The sequence below is a fragment of the Oculina patagonica genome, chromosome 8, assembly GCF_052425735.1.
Source record: "Oculina patagonica isolate OP01 chromosome 8, crgOcupat, whole genome shotgun sequence".
Taxonomy (NCBI): Eukaryota; Metazoa; Cnidaria; class Anthozoa; order Scleractinia; family Oculinidae; genus Oculina; species Oculina patagonica.
Genome location: NC_135765.1, coordinates 10,859,166 through 10,878,993, shown reverse-complemented (window position 1 = coordinate 10,878,993; position 19,828 = coordinate 10,859,166). Strand labels below are relative to the sequence as shown.

The 19,828-nt window shown below is 37.6% G+C and overlaps 1 protein-coding gene across 2 annotated transcripts; it reads right to left on the bottom strand.

Annotated features, from left to right (window-relative positions):
* Positions 1 to 386: 386 nt before the first annotated feature.
* On the bottom strand, positions 387 to 19,828 carry LOC144662587 (uncharacterized). Of its 2 annotated transcripts, none has more exons than XM_078523426.1 (9): positions 18,689 to 19,824; positions 18,295 to 18,481; positions 9,328 to 9,345; positions 8,086 to 8,148; positions 7,432 to 7,467; positions 6,866 to 6,934; positions 6,020 to 6,138; positions 5,166 to 5,232; positions 387 to 2,020 (listed from the first exon to the last, which is right to left on the bottom strand). In XM_078523426.1, exons 1-9 carry the CDS (start codon positions 18,998 to 19,000, stop codon positions 1,638 to 1,640), a joined length of 1,254 nt encoding a protein of 417 aa, XP_078379552.1. In that variant the 5' UTR covers positions 19,001 to 19,824; the 3' UTR covers positions 387 to 1,637. The 2 variants fall into 2 exon arrangements, with proteins under 2 accessions (XP_078379552.1, XP_078379554.1); XM_078523428.1 differs by lacking the exon at positions 387 to 2,020 and adding an exon at positions 2,707 to 3,056 and having other exon boundaries at positions 18,689 to 19,828.

The following is a 19,828-nucleotide window of genomic DNA, read 5'->3' as shown; positions in this document are numbered from 1 at the left end:
TACTGATCAACACTGCATCAAGTAAAGTTCCAACCTTTTCGTCTGTACTCCTCCAAAGCAAATTAAATTTTGAGTTTAAGCAACAAGTTTAAAAATAAACACTGCAGCAATCTACTTACTTGATTCCATAGTGACTGAAAATCACAGCTTCTGATCACAAACTGACGGTTTCATAATGTTACGGCTTGTTCCGCAATGCCCTTTGTACTTCTAATGGCAGATACATTTTGGCCTTTTTTCTGTGCAAACACTGTTTTGCTACTAACTAATAAAGACGGGGGGGAGGGGAGATTTAAATATATCCCCCCCCCCCCCCCCCCCCGCGCGGGCCCAAGAACAAAAAAAAAAAAAAAACACCAAAAAACAAAAAAAAAAACTAAGCCTGGTAGTACCTTGAAGGTTGTGATCCTGCTACTTACAGTACCAACATGGCACTACATCTTTTTACTGCAACTTCAACTGTGAATGGTGACAACTACTTATATATGGATCAAGGCTAAATTAATGACATGCGGCTGCCAAAATGGCCTTAGCACGGAAGGACCAGAAGCATTTAAAGCAAACATTAGGCCTCAGGAGTAACTACAGTGCAAATTTCTTCATGGGAGCCACAAGTAACAAAAAACAAACAAACATCCAAATACACAGTAAAACAAAAACAAAAGAAAAAAACAACAAACAAATTGGTTCCAGAACCCATTAATATTTAGGCCCTAAAACTTCTGCAGCTTTGACTAAGCTGTTGAAACATTACTGATGCAGCGGACCATGTTTAAAATGTACATAACAACTGTTTACCAGTTTACCCCAGGTATTACTTCCAGTTTGGATATATTATGGTTTACTTACAACCCAAAATGGTTGGTAATGTGCTTTTTGGTTAGTATATTAGTGCAGGGTGCTAGTGGGTGTGCAGATCAATGAAACCTGAGAAAATAGACATCAATTGAATGGTTACATATTCTTCCTCTACCCAAGAGATGTTCCAGATTTGACCTGGAGAATTCCACACTGATGTCAACATCCAGAGATCTGTGAAGCATATCTCATTGGTTGTTTCTTGTCTGAAAATTCAAAACCGCAACAGGTTTTTTGCCCGGATTTTCAAAATGGAATCCAAAAAGTTCTAAGTCCTGACTCCACTTTCCTAGGAGGGTCTGAGGACAAACTTTACGCATGTAAGGTGTATTTCTGTAGTTTTGAGTGCAAATTTACTTGACGATTTCCAAACTTGCTAAAAAATAACTCTCAATAGAGCAATTCGTATTAATTTTCTCTAACAAGCAGGTGTCCATAGGACACCCGGATGTCCATCTGGTTAAAAGCCTGCCTTGTACAACCAATCAGAACCTTCACATGATTCTCCATGGAGCTACATTGATCACTGGTGTGCAATTTTCTGGATCTAATCTCAGATATCACAGCCTTATGCGACTCATGGGGCGAAGAGAACTAACTAATCTCAGATATCCTTTGTGTTGGAGAATAATTGAGCACACAAAGAAAGACATCTATTTTCTCAAGCTATTAGCTCAACATCTCTCAACCTTGGACAGTTTACTCCATGGTGAATGTGAACGGTGCATAATTTATTGATTGCTACAAGTAATTAATAATAATTATAACTATTTTTAAAACTAATTTACCATGAAGGCCCCAAAGTAGCTCGCTGACTCACCCGTTGATATCGACTGGGTGTTATCTTCTGACACGCCGACTAGGATGTGGTCATTATTGCGTAGCTCAAAAACAGCACCTTGATAGCTACTATAGAGGTATGTCTTTGATTTCTTGGCGCGACATCTTGATGTCACGCTTCTCATAATGACTTGCTGATCGCCAGTTCTATTTAGATGTACAAAGTGAATCAAATGAGCTCTGTCATCTTCAACTTGAAAGTACAATTGGCTGTAGACATAGTATCGTCCAGCACGCGGGATGATGAGTTCCCCATTCTCATATTGCATGCCACCTATTGAGTGCGCAAATCCCAGGTTGTCTTCCCAGTGCCTGAGAATTCCTGGAACAAACAAGTTTTATAAATTCTAAGGTAATAACTAGTCTTTGGCATAACCAGCTACACATGTGATTTTCCTTGCGTTATAAACAAAGCAAAGGTCTTTTTTTAATAAGAAAAGGTACAGAATGATTATAATAAGCAAAGGAAATCAACCTGCCAATTTGGGCAACAACAAACTGCATCCTGTGAACTGTTTACCAAACTGACATAAATTATATAAATTATGTTTTATTGTGCCTATAACCTGGCACATACATCAACTATAAATTACATTATCTTTATACTACTTAGTAGTTGCTTAATAAACTATAATTTAAAAACACTGTTTTTTTCGTACGTAATACGGCATATTTCGAACACAGTTCATCATCAGAGAGGTAAACTCTGATATGCCTAACTATATATTAAACAGAACAAATGTCGAAAAAAAAAAAGTAATTCCCAGTCCGAGAGGCCTGGGGGCAAATGTCTGGTAATCGATGTTTCCTTTGTAGCAAATATTCGACCCACTCCGCTGTGGTTGCCTCGGTAGCTCAGTGGTTAGAGTGCTCACCTTCCATGAGATCGGGGTGTCGTGGGTTCGAATCCCGCTCGGGGCATCTGATTTTTTTTTTCCGACATTTGTTCTGTTTAATTTATAGATAGGCATATCAGAATTTACCTCTCTTATGATGAACTGTTTTTTTCATCCAATAGATTATTTAAACCAAAAAGGCTCCAAAAAAACTTGCATTCTCTACAAGAAAAGCTCTGCTGTTGTTGTCTCCGAGCTTAACAGTAATAACATCTGATGCATTCAACAACACAAGGAAACTCTGTGACATTGTATTTAAAGAGCTTCTACTTGCTGACTGGACACTCATAACTTTTACTATGCTGTTTACACAAACATAATAAATGAAGCTCTTATTAGAGGGTGCTGTGTAATAAATCTGACTGTAAACAAAATACACTCCTCGTGCAGGGACAGTGAGTTGTCCATGTCGGTATGACATCCCCCCTCGGAGCAGTGAGGCATTCCAGCCAGTTAAGAAGCCTGTCAAAAAGAGACAGAAACCAAAGTGTAAAACACTTTGGTAGAGGCCCACTGCTCCGAAGAGTTAGTGCATGGTGATACAGAGATTTGAGACTGGTATGTTATTGACGTTTTAATGTACCGTATTTATTCGGCTTGCCGCTTTCCTCTTACTGTGCTGGTCACTCGAAACTGGGGGTTCGGCTTATGCCTTTCGCCGTCCTGTCAGAGTTGAATTTCGGATGAAAATTCATTGGATCATCAACAAACAAAAACAGTAAATTCATCTTTTATCATGATTGTTTTCTACATAGTATGTGATTATCGAAAATTTGAGCGTGTGGATTGTTTTTGGTTGGGAAATTGGTCCGGCTTAGCGAGTGTTTGGGTTATTTTTTGTCGTCTAACTGGTTCTAACCAAAAGTTGGTCTCGGCTATAGCCGAATAAATACGGTAAGTTGTTTCTAGAATGCAGGATACGATTGGATAGTTAGGAGTTTGATGCAGGGCTAAAAATTGGCAGTTACCTCATCACCGCTGGGAATTGAAAACAGACAAGGGCAACTTATATTAAGGTTTGAACACCCGAAATGCGACTACAATACAAAGGAGTTGTTTCAATGTATTGCAATAATTGGACTACCTTTATTTTATTTTCCTCATCTCTAATTTCGTCAACTTTGAAGAATTTAAAGTTTTGAAGAAAATTCTGAGCAGATATAAACAGTTTTCACAGGTGTATTGAAGTATTTATACAAATCTTAATTTTGTTATTGCCACAGGTCTCCAGAGTACTTTGTGGCCTGTTTTTTAAAGATGCATGTGCTATCGCTTTGACAACAGTTTTGGGATGTTTATTTAAATAAATACAGTAACTGTAATTTGTGTCAAACTTGAGGAAATTTAGGGCTTCTATATCTTGTTTTGGGCCACTCAGAATTCATAGAAACTGGCCAGATAGGCCAGAGCTGTGCTCTAGCAGAGCCCTGGGTGCCACAGGTGACATACTTTTGTCTTTTGGAGACTTGTATAACTTTGCTATCATGGAAGCTTTTAAGAGCTGGACATCAACAATTTCTTGCATAAGAGCCTTTGGGCACCCTGCAATTATTCTAAGAGTGCAGCTTTGCAGACAACCAAGCACTGGGGTTAATTTTTAGCCCTGTTACAACTCTGCAATTGTGCAGTAGGACATGATATGATGGTCAAGATGACCTCAAGTTCATTTTTATAAAAGAAATAGAAGTTGGTTGCTTTATAATTACAATTCTCGATCCAGAATCAAATAAGTGTGATTAAATGTAAACATCCTTGTGTAACCCCCCATGTGGTTTAATTTTATTTGAGTTCTCAACAACTCAATGATGTTCACATCAGGTTATGTTAACATGATTGTGCATGTGTGTCCTATTTCTTTAGCATTGTGTATAACAATGGCATTGTTACTGTAATTTTGTAAGTGATAGTTGGTGAAAAGTTTTAGCCCATTTGCTACTAAGGCAGCCTGTTTACACGGACACGGTTTCATTCCTGTTTCCGCATCGAAAGCGATGCGGTTACGCCTTTCGAACTTACACGGCACCGATCGAAACCACTACGGTAACCGGGTCGTTTTGAACTAACTGCTGTCAGACGTGGCGCGTTTGCTCAAAACGATCGGTTCTCTTGTGTGTGTAGAACGGTCAAAAACGGCGAAGCCGCATCGATTTGAAAATGGCCATGTAATTTGGCACGATACTGTCTGGCTTGCGAAGGGTAAACACCTCAACGTGAAACGAGCGACTAAGAGCAGCTTGCTCAGCTTAGAAAATCAACTATTCGAAAACACTCGGAAAATCGCTTAAATAGGCTCAGTGCAAACAGCTTTCGAAACCGTGTCGTTTTCGATGCGCTTTCGAGGTCATTAAACCGTCTCGGTTGATAACCGTGTCCAGTGAGTAAATGTAGCCTAAGTCAGCCTGTTAACATGAGACAAATATCTTCCTGTTTTCAGAATGCTTTAGTGTCCGTGTGAAGGCTTTAAGTTATGGCTGGCAGAGTACAATTCATTTCAATTAAGCCTTTCTGCTGGTGAATATGATAGTTCTGATGCATGGAATAAAAATGACTGAAGAAAAATCTATTATGTACCTGATCTTGGGGAATTCTGAGTGTTCCTGGTATGACCAGTAAGGTGTGCAGATGGCCTCTGCGATGACTGTGGAAAAACCACATTCCAAATAAGAATCAATCACAAAGCAATGAACATGGATGTACAGTTGAACCCCGATAACTCCAACCTTCGAGGGGAATCGGAAACTGTTGGGGATATCAGGAGTTCGAGTAATCAAGGGTAAATTAGTAAGAAAACGACCTGGAGGGGAATCGGAAAAGGTTCGAGTTAGCGAGGGGTTCAAGTAACTGAGGGTTTGAGTTATCAGGATTCAGCTGTATTCTCCATAAAACAAAATCATTCCCATGCAGATCAACTACAAGTACATGCATTACTGAATGTGGTCACCAGATGGTTTGTTACATGTCTGGAGCCATTTGTTATTAAAACACAGTCATACCTCGGGAAAGCAGCCACCTTTGGGACCTGAAAAGTGTCTGGTTATGAGAAGTTAAAAAAAGGGTTTGTATGTGACTGGGTCCATGGCTACATGTCTGTTTATTGCAGGTGTCTGCCTACAGGAGGTGTGTTTAGCAGATGTTTGTCTTTGTCTTCTTGTGTTGTAGAACACGCCACTATTTTACACATCACATCAAAGTAAGTTTGGGGAGGGAGGGAGGGAGTGAGGAAGGAAGCAAGGAAGAAAGGAAGAAGGGCCAAGAAAGGAAGAGGAAGGGAAGGAAAAAGGGTAAAGAGGGAGGGAAAAAAGGGAGCGGAAATGGGAAAGGGAGAAAAGTCGAGAGGATCAGCCAAGGTGAGGTAGGGGACGAGGATACAAGGACCTTAGTGAACTAAACTGATACAAAGAACTGGCATCAAGGATGTTACTTACTTCTAGTGAGCCTGTTTCGCCCTTTTCACCCGGAGGTCCTCGTGCTCCCCTTTCTCCTGGGACTCCTGGGTCGCCTTTTTTACCCGGTGGTCCTCTTTTCCCTGGTGGACCTGGGAGACCTGTGAAGAAAGGCAGCAAGTTACACAAAACAGGATAAAAATTATCATTGTTAGGTACAATACACATTCACTGCATGAAAAGGCTACTAGGGCTTGAGGAAATGTGCAAAAACAACTGTTTTTCCTCTGTTGTTTTATGTCAGGCTCATAGTTTTTTTATAGTGGGAAAAAAAAAAAAAAAAAAAAAAAAAAAAAAAAAAAAAAAAAAAAAAAAAAAAAAAAAAAAAAAGGGGAGGGGGGAAAAAGTGGGAGGGGGACAAATATTTTTTTTTTTTTTTTTTTTTGGGGGAAAAAAAGGGGGGGAAATTTTTAACCAAAAAAAAAAAAAAAAAATAAAAAACAAAAAAAAACAAAATTTACTTTTGACACTCAAGTGAAAACCGCTCTAGTTAATCACTAATCACACTGTTTATCAGATCCAAGAACCACAACCATCCTTTACTTCACTTTACATCCAGCCGTCATCTGAATACTTTTGAAAATGATTTTGCATGGAAAGTGTTAATTTGGGGCCATGCAAAGTATATATGTTAACTAAAAGTTTTGGTTTTCTAAAAGAACATTTGGTGACACCTCATTAATCTCTCAAAAAACAAGCACAGGGAGTCTTTGTTTTAAATACCAGTAGTAGCCCACAAAATTTCCAACACAAACAGGCCATGGCTTGTTTTCTACTTTTCTATTACTCTAGTCAACCTGGATTTATTTAGGTTACACAGTTCCGTACCTGTATCTCCTTGAACGCCCTGGCCGATTTCGCCTTTAACTCCTGGTTCGCCCTTGGCACCAGGACTTCCTGAGGGGGAATGTAAACATAGCATTGTAAGTATAACAACATAGCATTGTAAGTAACAACATGGAGTACATGTAAGTCTTAAAGGCTTTGACAGGGTTGGTACCACGCAGAGATTATGGAATCCCACGAGTTCTCCATGGTTCAAATAAAATTCCAAAAACTCAGAACTTGGATGTTTCATGGTGTAAACATTTTTTAAAAAAATATGTTTTCAAGCAAATGACTAATCAACCTTTTGCGGAAAAGGTTCCAATGGCATTTTTCTTTTAAATATAACTACATGTATAAAATTCCAGAATTTTCCAGGGGTAGGTGAAAAAAGAGAACTAACAAGAATTTTTCAGGGCCCTGAAAGAAAATTTAAAAATTCCCGGAGAAGTGTTAACAGGGTTCGTACCCTCTGTCACAAACAATTTTCCAGTACTTTTCCAGGACCCAGATTGATTTTTCAGGACTCCAAAATTCACATTAACCCTTTCACTCCCATGTCACTTTACCTTGAGGTCCTGCGATACCTGGTAATCCCTGCATTCCTAGAATTGGCAAATTCAAAATTTTAGTGGGTTACTAAAAGTCAGAACGAAATCAAATTAGGAATTGTAGTCGAACTTCCTGTGACTGCACACAATAGAAAAAGTGTCTGCTTTAATGGGCTGGGACCACAAGTGTCCACCTATGGAAATGTCTGCATACAAAAGATCTCAGTGAGGGGGAGGGGAGGGGGGACTGAAAATCACTACTGATCAGTGGTGTAAACAAAATGCTGCTGTATGGAAGTGGCCTGGCTTGGTCCCTCTAGCTCAAAGCACCAACAGCGGACAAGACAACCTGAGCTTTTTGTGCCATAGTTATAGATAAATAATTATGTTAATTTATTATTATTGAGAGCGTCACTGTACTTAACATAAACATGCTATATCTAACTTTTGTCAATGGTATCTTTTGGTCTCATGAGATTTTGAAGCCTGCTCAGTTTGCAGGACGCTTGCCTCTGCAACATGCAATGAAAGTAAGAGGAGAAGTTTGCATTTTGCACTCAAAATGTATGAAATGTGGGAAGTACCATCTCTTTTATAGAGGTAACAAAATATAACAATGGGCATGTACTGTTACCAGCTCAAGGGTGAATCTGTGATATAACCGACACTTACCATGGTTCCCTTGGGGTCCTTGAGGTCCTGGGGGCCCTACATCCCCAGGGGGTCCTTTTCTCCCTAAAAACAACAACAAATTGTGGTTACAGTACAGTAAAAAGGTCATGAGTAACATGGACCTTGACCTTGATTGGGTAACTGAGTTCACGGCCATTTCCACTGATCCAGAGCAATATCACTCTTAATAACTGGGCCGACTGTCTTACTCTTGTGGTAATCATCCACTACAGGTGTTCATCTACAGAATGTATGCCACAACCTACTTTAACCCACAACACAACAGAAAAAAATCTCTTGTTGTTCAAATTATAACACAGTAGTTCCCCTTGGACAACTAGTCGTCTGGTGAATGCCTGCTACGAAAAACCTGAGTAAGTACGTCATCTTCCAAGTTGCTAATCTTTTTTTTTCTGATTGATCAGTAGAACAGCAGCCAGCCTTTGAGCACTGTGATCCAAGACTTTCTTTCTCTTTCACCATACTACATTTTTTAAATACAGTACAATCTCAATTTCTTGAACCATCAATTTCTTGAACCTCCCAATAACTTGAACCAAAGCCGTTTTCCTTCTCTCAGGCCCCGTCCACACTGACCCGGGTAAATTTGAAAACGCATCTTTTTTTCTCCGGTTAGGCCAACCGTCCACACTGAAACGGCGTTTTCGGTCACCAAAAACGGGGCTTTTCAAAAACGCTCAACAATGAGCGTTTGGACTTGGAGCGTAAAATAGTGTATTTTTATATTTTATTGTAAATAACTTTAGAGGGCCACTGGTTTGTTAGTATTTTTTTGCTATTTTAGTGCTACCCTCGTTAAATAAAGACTTTACTTTTACTTTTACTTTTACTCACTGATGAAGCGTATCGTTTTCAAATGTATCCGGGTTAATGTGGACGGAAAACATTTTACGCGGCGTTTTCAAATTTCTCCATTTTCAAATTTACCCGGGTCAGTGTGGACGGGGCCTCAGTAGAACACTGCTGTTTTACAACCAATTTTTTGAATTCTCCCATTTCTTGAACCAATTTCCGTTTCCCTTGGAGGTTTGAGAAATCAGGGTTCTACTGTACATAGCAATTTCTGTCTGATATCAAGACATACTTTATGACATGATTTGGTCCTTAATTTTATGACTCTCTAACTTAAAATTATTTTACAAGACGATAGAAGATTGAAATTTATCATTGTTGAAAACTAATGTTTGTGGAAGAGACAATAAGATCGAGCAGCTGACTTACCTCGTTCCCCCTTCAAACCTAGAAAAGAAGAAAAAGGTTCCAGTTAGCTTTTCACTCTTCCAAAGTGCAGATGTACCCATGCAAAGGAGTAGCCATACTCCTGGGTGGCATGGTGCTAGGCTTTGGCACTATGAGCAAGTTTGGCCTAAGTGGCACTTTACCTAAAGTGCAGATATGTCATGTGTTGACAGTTAAACTGAATGTTTTTACATAGCTGCCACAGTCATCAGTGTTCAACATTCCCTGATGTTTTCCTGACTTTTCCCTGATAAAAAATAAATTTTCCTTTCAAATATATAAAAAAATGTCAGAAATAATAGCAGCCTCCAGCCTCCAATTTCAAGAAAAAAAAAACATTGCCAAGATCACATTGACCTGAAAATTAATGTTTCTTCCAGCCATCAATTGTATGAAATCACCGGTGTTATATTCCAATTTTCCCTGACTTTTCTTCAAAATGTCAAATTTCTCTGACCCAAAATTAATTTCTCTGACTTTTCCCTGACCTTGAAGAATTTTATTTTTTCCTGACCATTTACTGACCTATGGCAACCCTGTTTTATATGCTGTCTGTTGTCCACAGGGTAACTACTCTCTCCCTCTTTGGTACAACAATTACCTTATTATAGGAAATGAACGCTTGTGTTAATTAAGGTATTTGAAATTAACGCGAATTGAAGGAAAAAGTACTTCTTAATAAAGGAAATTAAAGCAATAGAGGGGGTAACATTTCAAAATAAAGGAAATTAACGCGACATACACAACAGGAACAAGTTTATTTCAACACTTGTAAGCGTATAATTTTAAACGAAAACAATGTTCATGGTACTTTTTCCACTTTGAGCGTTCTTCGCAGTATGAATGATAGTGGCAGATAAAATAATGCTTTTTCCTTGGAATTAAGAACGTCTGGACTGTAATGAGAAATTGGGGCCAAAATAATGGAAATTAACGTCATAGAAATTAACGCTCCACTTAATTAACGGTGCGGAAATTAACGTTAACAAAAATTAACGCAACTTAAATTAACTCGAATGTTTGAAATTCGCGTTAATTTCATAACGCGTTAATTTCCTATAATAAGGTACATGAAACATCAAAAGCCATAATCTTTGTGAAAAATGAGACAGGGAACTTGGTGAAACCCAGAACTCCATTAAATGCATTAAAACTACAAATTTGCAAGTTCCTCAATCAATATTTTAACACTGTATCACAGCCCTGCAAACTTGCGCAGATTTTCTGGTTTGACTGAGAATATTATTGATAGAAACACGTTGGTGAGCAGGGATGGCGCAGTGGTGAGAGCGCTCGCCTCCCACCAATGTGGCCCGGGTTCGATTCCGGCCCGGTCCCATATGTGGGTTGAGTTTGTTGTTGGTTCTCGCCTTGCTCTGAGGGTTTTTCTCCGGGTTCTCCGGTTTTCCTCCCTCCTGAAAAACCAACATTTCCAAATTCCAATTCGACCTGGACAGAGGACCCGGATGAAAACCAGCTAGCGCTGATGTGGCTTTCTCTCTAAATATAGTAATTTTTTTTTTTTTTTTGGTGGCAAAAAAGGAATTTAGAAGAATAGCAAAAATGACAGAAATGCAACACCTGAAAACAGTTTACAATATATTCAGACAAAAAGCGGCAAGCTTGCAAAAATAACAAAATCACATTTACAAAACAGGGAAACACTATTTTAAAATTCCTAAGTCTTGATCTTGTTTAGATATATTATTTTCACATTTTTATGCATTTTTAATAATGTAAAATTTCCGTGTTTTATGCTATCCCTGCAAAAGTCCATTTCCCATGTGATTATAATACCAGACAGATTTGTTTCATCCTAATTAGATTAATTAAATTTCTTTCTTTTGAAAATACTTTGAAAGAAAAACAAACTTAGATATTTCTGACATAGAAAGCCAGCTTACAGGTGCGTAATTTTAACGTCCAAAAAGTCCTCACGCATCTTAGACAAAAATCCTTCCAAAAATAAGACCCCCCAGCCTATATTTAAAGGAAGATTTTTTATTTATCATTTAACCACCAGAAAGTTGTTCTACCTTTCATTTGTTTGACGAATTTTTCAAGGCAGTCTGATACATAATTTGTATCTCAGTGCAATGTTTTTTAATGCAAACTCCTATCCAAATAATTATTACGTATGGCCAATCCTTTTCAAGAACAAAATTTCCCTTCAATAATAAGCCTTCCAAAAAAGTATTAAAATAAATAAAAAGAACAATGATCAGGAAGAGCAAAGGAAATATTTCAAATAAAATGATATCAGGCTCAATTTCCGCCACTCTTTCAATGGGGAGCAGCGCAGGCTCACTTTCCCAAACAGCGGCTGATAATCCTTCTAAAACAAATATAAGCCCAAGGCTTATAATAGGAGGTATAGAGCATGTAAAAAATGCACATTGTCCAAAAGTCTTCAAGTGGCAAACATCTACCACGCAAGATATCCTAAGTTGGGCTTATTGCTTTTAGCCCTTCTATCTTAAAATCCCTTAAAAAATCTAAGATGTTGTCATTAACTAAAGTGGATCAAAACAGTTTTGTCCAGAAAGATATGTCATCCCACAGACAGTAAATTACATTTTTACTTATCCTTCTAATTGCACATAATACCAAAACTGAAATGAAAACATACAACAAGAAAATAATTGCTTCAATGACAGGATTGTTTAAGAAGCAATCCAATATGCTGCTTTAAACTGAACATATAGCTTTTAATTCTTATATAATCATAGCACAAATAATTCCCAAACTTACTTTGCCTTATTCCAATATTTACTTATCAATATTTACTTATTGTAATTACACACAAAATCAATGAAGTTATCTTCTCAGAGTGCAAGCAATGTATTAAGCAATTGATCTTTTTTTAGTCTGAAAAAAATTCAAGGCGACATGTCCTTCACATACAATCACTACGTCATGTAATTTGACACTTCCTGAGCCAGAAATTTTTTTTGGGAATTATTTAGGTAGCCACTGATTTCACCTGCTCATGTTTTGCTATAACCTAACATGTATTAAAATGTTTGCAGCCTCATCAAGCTATTTTTAATGCTCCTTTGTAATATATATTAAATAATTATTGGGAAAAAGCAATGGTGTAGGACTGTTTATGAACCTTGATGTTATTTAGACATAATTTGAACCGATGAAAGAAAATGTCAACAATCCTGATCTGTTGACCTTATACTTGCCATATTTTTAGAACAGAAATGAACATCTTTCATCCACTGAAATTAACACCATCTATCGTAGCCAAGAAATATTCATTTAACAATGAATTAAAATTCCAATTTATTATTTACTGTATAGCTGATCAAGGCAATTAGGATATACTTGTTATGGTGATGAAATTTTAATTAATTTTGTACTAATTAGAGCTATATTTTAGCTTTTAAGCCTGGACACTGACACTTGATCAGGGATCTTTAACAAGATTAAGAAAACAGACAAGAAAGCAATATTTGCCAACTTAACTTTGAAAAATTATTTTATTATTATTTTACAAAGCATACTTCATTGCAAACTATTTGCATGTCATTACAGACACCCAAAATAATTTCATTTATTACGAGTAAATTTGAACCTTCAATTCAGCAAAGAAACTCTCATTGTATTAAAAATCAAATGAAAGGTAAAGTTTTCAAGAAGGGACTTAAAAATTAACTAGACAAGTCATCAAGGGTGTAGCATGTCAACAGGTAAACAACATTTCTTCAATCTAATTAATTATTTGCTCTTGGATGTGACTATGGACGTGACTCAATTAATTTACTAAATTAGCCTCATGTCAGGCCAAGCCAATGGTTCAGATGTTTAATGCTGGCAACATTTTTAATCCTTTAGGGGAAAAAATATCAGTATGCTGTGCTCAACAGAGACTTGAATGAAGATTGAATCAGAAAAAAAAAGAAACTTGTCCCTGTTTGATCAAAGGTAACTCCACATGAACAGCTTTTCTCAAATCAAACTCCAAGTAAATTAAAAATAGATTATATTGGCATGAGTCCAAGGCAGAAATGTTTGATTAACTAAATTTCTTAGTGGCACGGTTCTTGAAATGGAACATTTTTAATACAAAGGCAAACTACAGTGTTGTCATGTTTACAGTGTAATATATCACTTTTTGTGAGGACCTGTACTTTCATGGGCTTCAATCAAAGACATTACAAAAGAAATACATATTGCATTGCGTTTATAATCATGCATGGTATAAGGTACCGCCATGGTTTAATCTCACTGAGCATTCCTTTAAATGCATTTTGTTTTTAATACTGCCCAACTTTAGCAGCTTAACTGATTTCAATGTTTACAGAAGAAGATCAGAGCTTATTTCTGTGGCTTGACACTTGATCTAGTAACTTGATGCATGCGAATGAAAACAACATAAACAAAGTGAAATCAGAGAAGAAGCTTAACAGTATATACGATTGTTGTGTTTATTGCTTTTTCGTCGCGTCTACTCTTTATTTGAACAAGACCAAGGTCTTGGGCAATGCTGGTGATTTGAAAACATAAGAATCTAGGAATATTTCTTACAGAAATTTCAATTATCTGCAAGAAAACTCATTTGAAGGATTAAAGCTGTGCATGACTAAGTGATGAGCTGAGGCTAGTCTGCTTATCAAATAGAACTCTACTACATAAACTCTATCCTACAAGTGGTCAAAGTCTTATTTCTCCATACTGTCATAGCAGTCAAGTTATGAGAAAAATTATTTGAAAAAGAACTGACATTTTGTTCATGGCAGTGAAAGGACTTAGAGTGATCCATCTGTAAAGTTTCTACACTTGGGAATGCCTTAGACTCTGTCTTAGAGGGGTGTCCACCATAGACATATATGTCCATGTGCTTGAGATCGAGAGGCCTCTACCAAGAAGTGCCTAAGGAAAGGACTCCAAGGAGTGTCTTCCTTGGAGAGATTTCTGCCTTCGCACCCCCCTTGTAGAGGTGACCACTTTATGAGAATGACCACTTTAGAGAGAGAGAGAGAGAGAGAGAGAGAGAGAGAGTCATATTAAAGAGGTGTTTCTTGGAGAGGTGTCTGCTATAAAGAAACATAACTACCTTGGAGGTGTCCACTATAGTCGCATGTGAGGTGACCGTTTAGGACAGATGTTTGGCAACGTAAGAAAAGATGACCAGGACAATAACCAAACTTAGTAAAGGGCTGAAGTGAGACTGGGATCAATTTGAAATGTCTGCTTTGCTAAGTCAAAGAGAAATGCGAGGTGGAATTAATTCTGCCTTCAAATTCTTCCTCAAAAAGGGCTAAAATGAGACTCTGACCTAGCTCCTTCCTTGTCTGAATAAAGTTCATCCACTGATAGCAATTCCCGACTATACAGTCAAATCACCTATCCGCAAACACCCTTTATGCATGAATACAAATTAAATGTTCGCTTTAGCAATGGCTCAGTGTCCTCAGTGGATTCTTGATGAATCCACTGAATCCCCGTCACTTGAAGTCCTGAGTACCCCCCTCCCCTGGGAAGGGTTGCAGGACTTATATTATTTTAAGGGGTACTTCAACTCCTGTCCGTAATTATTATAATGGAGAGTCTGTAATAGTAAGGTGTCCGCAGGGCAGAAGTTGTTTGTACTGTGCTATTATTACGTCTGTAGGCTCTGTATAAAAGATGTGTAGAGAACTTAAACTGACACTTTCAACCTGTTCTTTTTACAACGCTTAGTGCAATGTCTCATTCTATGCTAATTATTTGTAAGGCCCATTCTTCTCTGTTTGTTATAAGTGTATGTAAAGCTTAATTTAATCATCATTCTGTTAGATTTTGTGAATAATTTCGCCTTTGTTTAGCTTTTTGTCGTTAATTAAATAACCATGATTGATTTTTTATCGCAGCTCAATGGAAAGCTTATTTTAACCTTCGTCCTACCTGGTTTTCAGTGTTCCCAAGATCATACAACATCACTGCCTTGTCATTTTTGGTTCATTCCGGTGTTAAAACACATTGAATTCCTAATTTCTGTCTGTTCTTGATTCTTACACAGTATTTATTTTACTTTGTTGTAGCAACCACTTCTAAGAGGATGAATGAAAGTTTTTTGATAAACGCATATTTTGACATCGTAAAAGGAAAAACTGATATCACATCTAAGGGAGGGCTTATACAACACCTAATAATAAAGTCAGGAAATACCATTTCGAAAGCTTCAAGGTTCTAGGTATCTTAACATTGGTAGATAATTCTTGCGGTAGATATAATCTTGAAACTGCTAATACATAATTGCACCTTTGTTCAGTCTATCTTTTCCTTGAGGGCATTTTAGCTGAAGCGACGAGAAACAAACCTCAAAAATAAAGACAACATTTTTTTGGTTGTACTAGGAAAACTATAAACTTTAACAAAAAACAAGATTTGTATAAACAACAACTTATCCGAACAATATTAATAGGGAAAATAAAATGGCAACTAACACAGCAAGGGATAATTCAAATGCAAATTAACATTTTTACTTCAAATTCATTTGTGATGATAAATTATTTGGTATGCGGAATTGACGATCCTTCATATTACCGGTAACTGATTTGGTTTCAATTTTATCTCCATACAACAAATTGATTTCATCCAAAATATTACTAAAAAGAAAAGGGTATTATCTTGATTGAAAATAAAAATGTTACTCTAGTTTAAAAATTTTGAAAACGTTCTAAAAATTCTGTATTAAGTCCCAACATTTCGGCTAAAACTTCATCCTTCATCAGGGAAAAAAACCCAAGGAATTTCTAAAAAGCATATATGCATGCTATGCAAATTGGAGCTAATTAAGTCTGTTAAACGTACGCGCTTGCTGTGAAGTATCCTAATCGTACTTTGCAAAGATGGTTTTTAAAATGGTCCTGTAACCAGGTGGTTGATACATAATTTAAAATAAAAACATTACTCTGGTTTAAAAATGTGAGCTAAAAATTTCTTAATAAGTCCCAACCTCTCGGATAAAACTTCAGCCTTCCTCAGGGGAAAGTGACAAGGAATTTGTAAAAATCATGTTTTTACACTTGTCATTATCTTGCATTTTTAACTTCTAGTCCAGCCTTTATTTGAACAAATAATATGCACTAGGAACTCAGAAAAACAGTTCTACGCAGAACATTAAAATTCAATGAACTTAAATATACAACTGTTGGACTACATGTATTTGGGCTACAAAAAAGTCAATGTGGTATAGTCAAATATTTTCCTTATCAGCGCATCTCAAGCATGGCGCAAGACATGGCTGCTTTTTAATACCTTTCCTGATAATATGCTCTGTTTTATTTAATCAATCTCCGTCTGGTATATTAGATCGCAAATGTATTGTAACTCTAGAAAACAACATTGGGTCGACAAAAACAAAGCATGTCGGAGAAAAGGTCAAATCATTTGACAAAATCATTTTAACAACTTGAAGAAATCACAAGTTTTCCATCATGTCTAAATAATGTGACTATACAAAACTATCCTTTTAATTTGTAACTTTGTCAGGGCAGACACACATGCATAGAGATACACATATACAACAATCTTCAATATAAACAACTGATTCTAAAACACGGCCGAATAAGTTACAAACAATTTTCCCACTTTCACTCAAACGCACACACGTGTATGCATTTGAAAATTCCTATTATGAACACTCCACACAAAATAACTGCCCTAATTTACAAAGTGCATGTATTTTGTTTTTCAGTTTGCAATTAGAGTGATTATCTTGAATGAATCTTAATGGAGTGATTTGGAGATAATGAAATTATTGAAAATGTATGCTAATAACGTAACACCTGTCAGAAGAGAGAACTGGCAAAAGACACAATGGAGAGGAAAGTAGGTGGAGAAAGGGTGTGCACACAAATAACAAAACAGGATTAGGAATATAGAATTCAACCTGGTAAATAAAAGGTGATATTAACCAATTTTGAGGTAAAATTCGAACTGACCACAAGCATGAAACAATATACTAAGTCCTTCTTGCAGGAAATCATGTATACGCGTAATTTCAATAGTTGTCAATTAAATTGGTTTCCTATGGCCTCGAAGTTTGTAAAAGGAAGCGACAAGACCCTATGGCAACCTAATGAAGGCAATCCATTATAAAATTTCCGTGCTTGGAAGCGAATCAACTAATTACTCCCGACTCGTGAGTGCTGGAAAAGCCGATCTGCGGTACACTTAATAATGTGACAAAATTAACTTCTGATCAGGCGAGAAAGGTGAAAATTTTGTTTTGATCGAAACACAATGCATGTAGTAATCTGTAAACGAAATCTACAGGTTTCCCTGATCTCGTTCACGTGCGATAACGCTGTATCACACATCCATGCATTATCACGAGCCAGCCAAGCGATGAATGGAAGACCTTCAAAAAAACCTGGCGTTTCGCAGCCAATATTCACAATGTACACTCAACCGAGGCATAGCACAATACATAATTCTATGACATTCGGTTCTACTCCAGTAGTTCGCCAATGAAGCGATTTTAATAAGTAAATAAAAGACTGGCCACTATGGAATCGAATCTTTTTTGTGCGCAACATACATTTGATCGAGTCTTCGAAACCCAACTCAAAGATCGAACTTTTTATAAACACTCGCTTGATTCAAACAGCAAAAGCAAAATTTAGTGAATATCACTTTCCAAAGCTCACTTTTGATACTCTTTCACTTTCGAAGCGGCGTGTACAATTATTAATAACCCTGTCGAAATACTCTCGTATTATGATGTATGCAAAGGAATGAATGAAAAGCTACAACTACGCATTTCGCGGAATCTTGGTCCTGAGCCATTCATTCATTCCGAAGCGATAACCTAGAAACTAAAAATAAAAGCGTGGTTTTTACGCTTCCTAAACCAGATCTGTCTCAAATACGGAACTCGATTTTACGAAGTATGCATTTTATATTTCTACCACGATCGCTAGCGATCATAAGATCACGAAGAAACTCTCTTACCAGAACAGATTGAACAGATTGACGATCGTCCGCGGCCAGTCAGCTCACGTTTGATTTGTTTTTTGACATATTCTCGAGTCCCTCTGTCCACTTTGTGTGTCTTTTTTGCTGTTGATCCGGCCGTGGACGGTTTTGTGGGATCCAGTTGAGAAGTACTTCTCCTCGAAACGTGGAAAGAAGGAATACTCTGTATGGAACGAAAAAAAATTATTCCTCAAGTAAGCGTCTCTCGGATTACACGTCAAACATGAAAAGTGTAGTGCGAGATGTAACCACACACCAATCGCCGAGACGCAAAAACCTACGCACAAAATTTCCGATAACATCCACTGCTCATTTGCCTTCGGTCTCCAAAGATATTACGATCAAATTAGCAATGAGAAATCACACGTACCTTGATTAGGTTTGGACGAGAGGTAGCGTTTGTTGTTAGAACAGGAAACGGCGTAAGACTAGAATTCCCTCGCAAAGGACGAGCAGTAAGTTCACTAGGTTCCTCGCTCAAAGGCGATTCAACTTTCTCTAATCTCGATTGTACGTTGGCCAGTTGTATAAATACCACCACAAAGAGTACAACAAATACAATATTAAACACAAAAGATAAGCACAGCAAGTTCGCAAAACGTTGTCCTTTCCCACAAGTACAAATAGTCCGTGAGCTCGCGCTCTGTTCAAATTTCTCGTCGTTCTCTCGTGAAATCTCCATTCCTTATGGAGACAAGACCACGTGTAAGAAAGACTGCAGTTATTTCCCACTTTAAAACATTTCTCCCAAATCTACAGTCTTCCATACGAATTTCCACTTTCCGGGACCAAGAAATCGGCCTTCGCGAACGCGATCACAAACTTCCTCTTACTCTGTCCTGTGGTTTTATATCACTGGTACCAGTCAAGCTCTGTACGCGCCAAAATTCTGTTCATAACAATAGGCAAGTGAACATGCGTATGCGTACGTCAAACACGGATCGCGTTCAACGAAAATACAGCACGTGTCTGCGCGATCAAAACAAGTCAATGTGACAAGAAGGACACATTCGACCAATCAGAGCACGCGCTGGGCGGATAACGATCTCATATAAATAATCGCTGATTGGTGGAAAACAATAGGCACGATACATTTCACACTTCTGGGCCAATGGCATTGTTGGTTCTATGGCGATAGAAAACACTTAAAACGGTTTATTTAATTGATCAATTGTCATTCAAATTCATTGCTTTGGGCACTGCTGCGAGCTTAGAAACTGAGTTAGGAAAGCACGGCCGCATGTATAGGAATGTACGAGATTTCATGCGATTTCGAAGTGAAACCCTCCAACAAGTTGCAACATCCGCTCGCGGTGTGAATTGACCCAAACCCAATCATGCGCGAGTGAAATTGCTCCATAGCCTTGACCCGAGACTGCCAAACAATTGGATTGCTGCCAGAAAAGCACATGGCATTTATTAACCAGTGTTCTAAACTATTAGAAGTGGCGTGACATCTCTGTGTCTTGTCGACCATCGCACCACTAAGCGATGAAGTCATCTTGTATGG

What these genes read in the sequence shown, in the direction of transcription:
- LOC144662587 (XM_078523426.1), bottom strand. Translation starts at nt 19,000, where the DNA reads ATGGAGATTTCACGAGAGAACGACGAGAAATTTGAACAGAGCGCGAGC. An exon ending in GCGAAACAGGCTCACTAGAA is followed by an intron (nt 5,233 to 6,019) that starts GTAAGTAACATC and finishes GTTTTTCCACAG; the next exon opens with TCATCGCAGAGGCCATCTGC. An exon ending in TCAGAATTCCCCAAGATCAG is followed by an intron (nt 2,021 to 5,165) that starts GTACATAATAGA and finishes TGTTTGTTCCAG; the next exon opens with GAATTCTCAGGCACTGGGAA.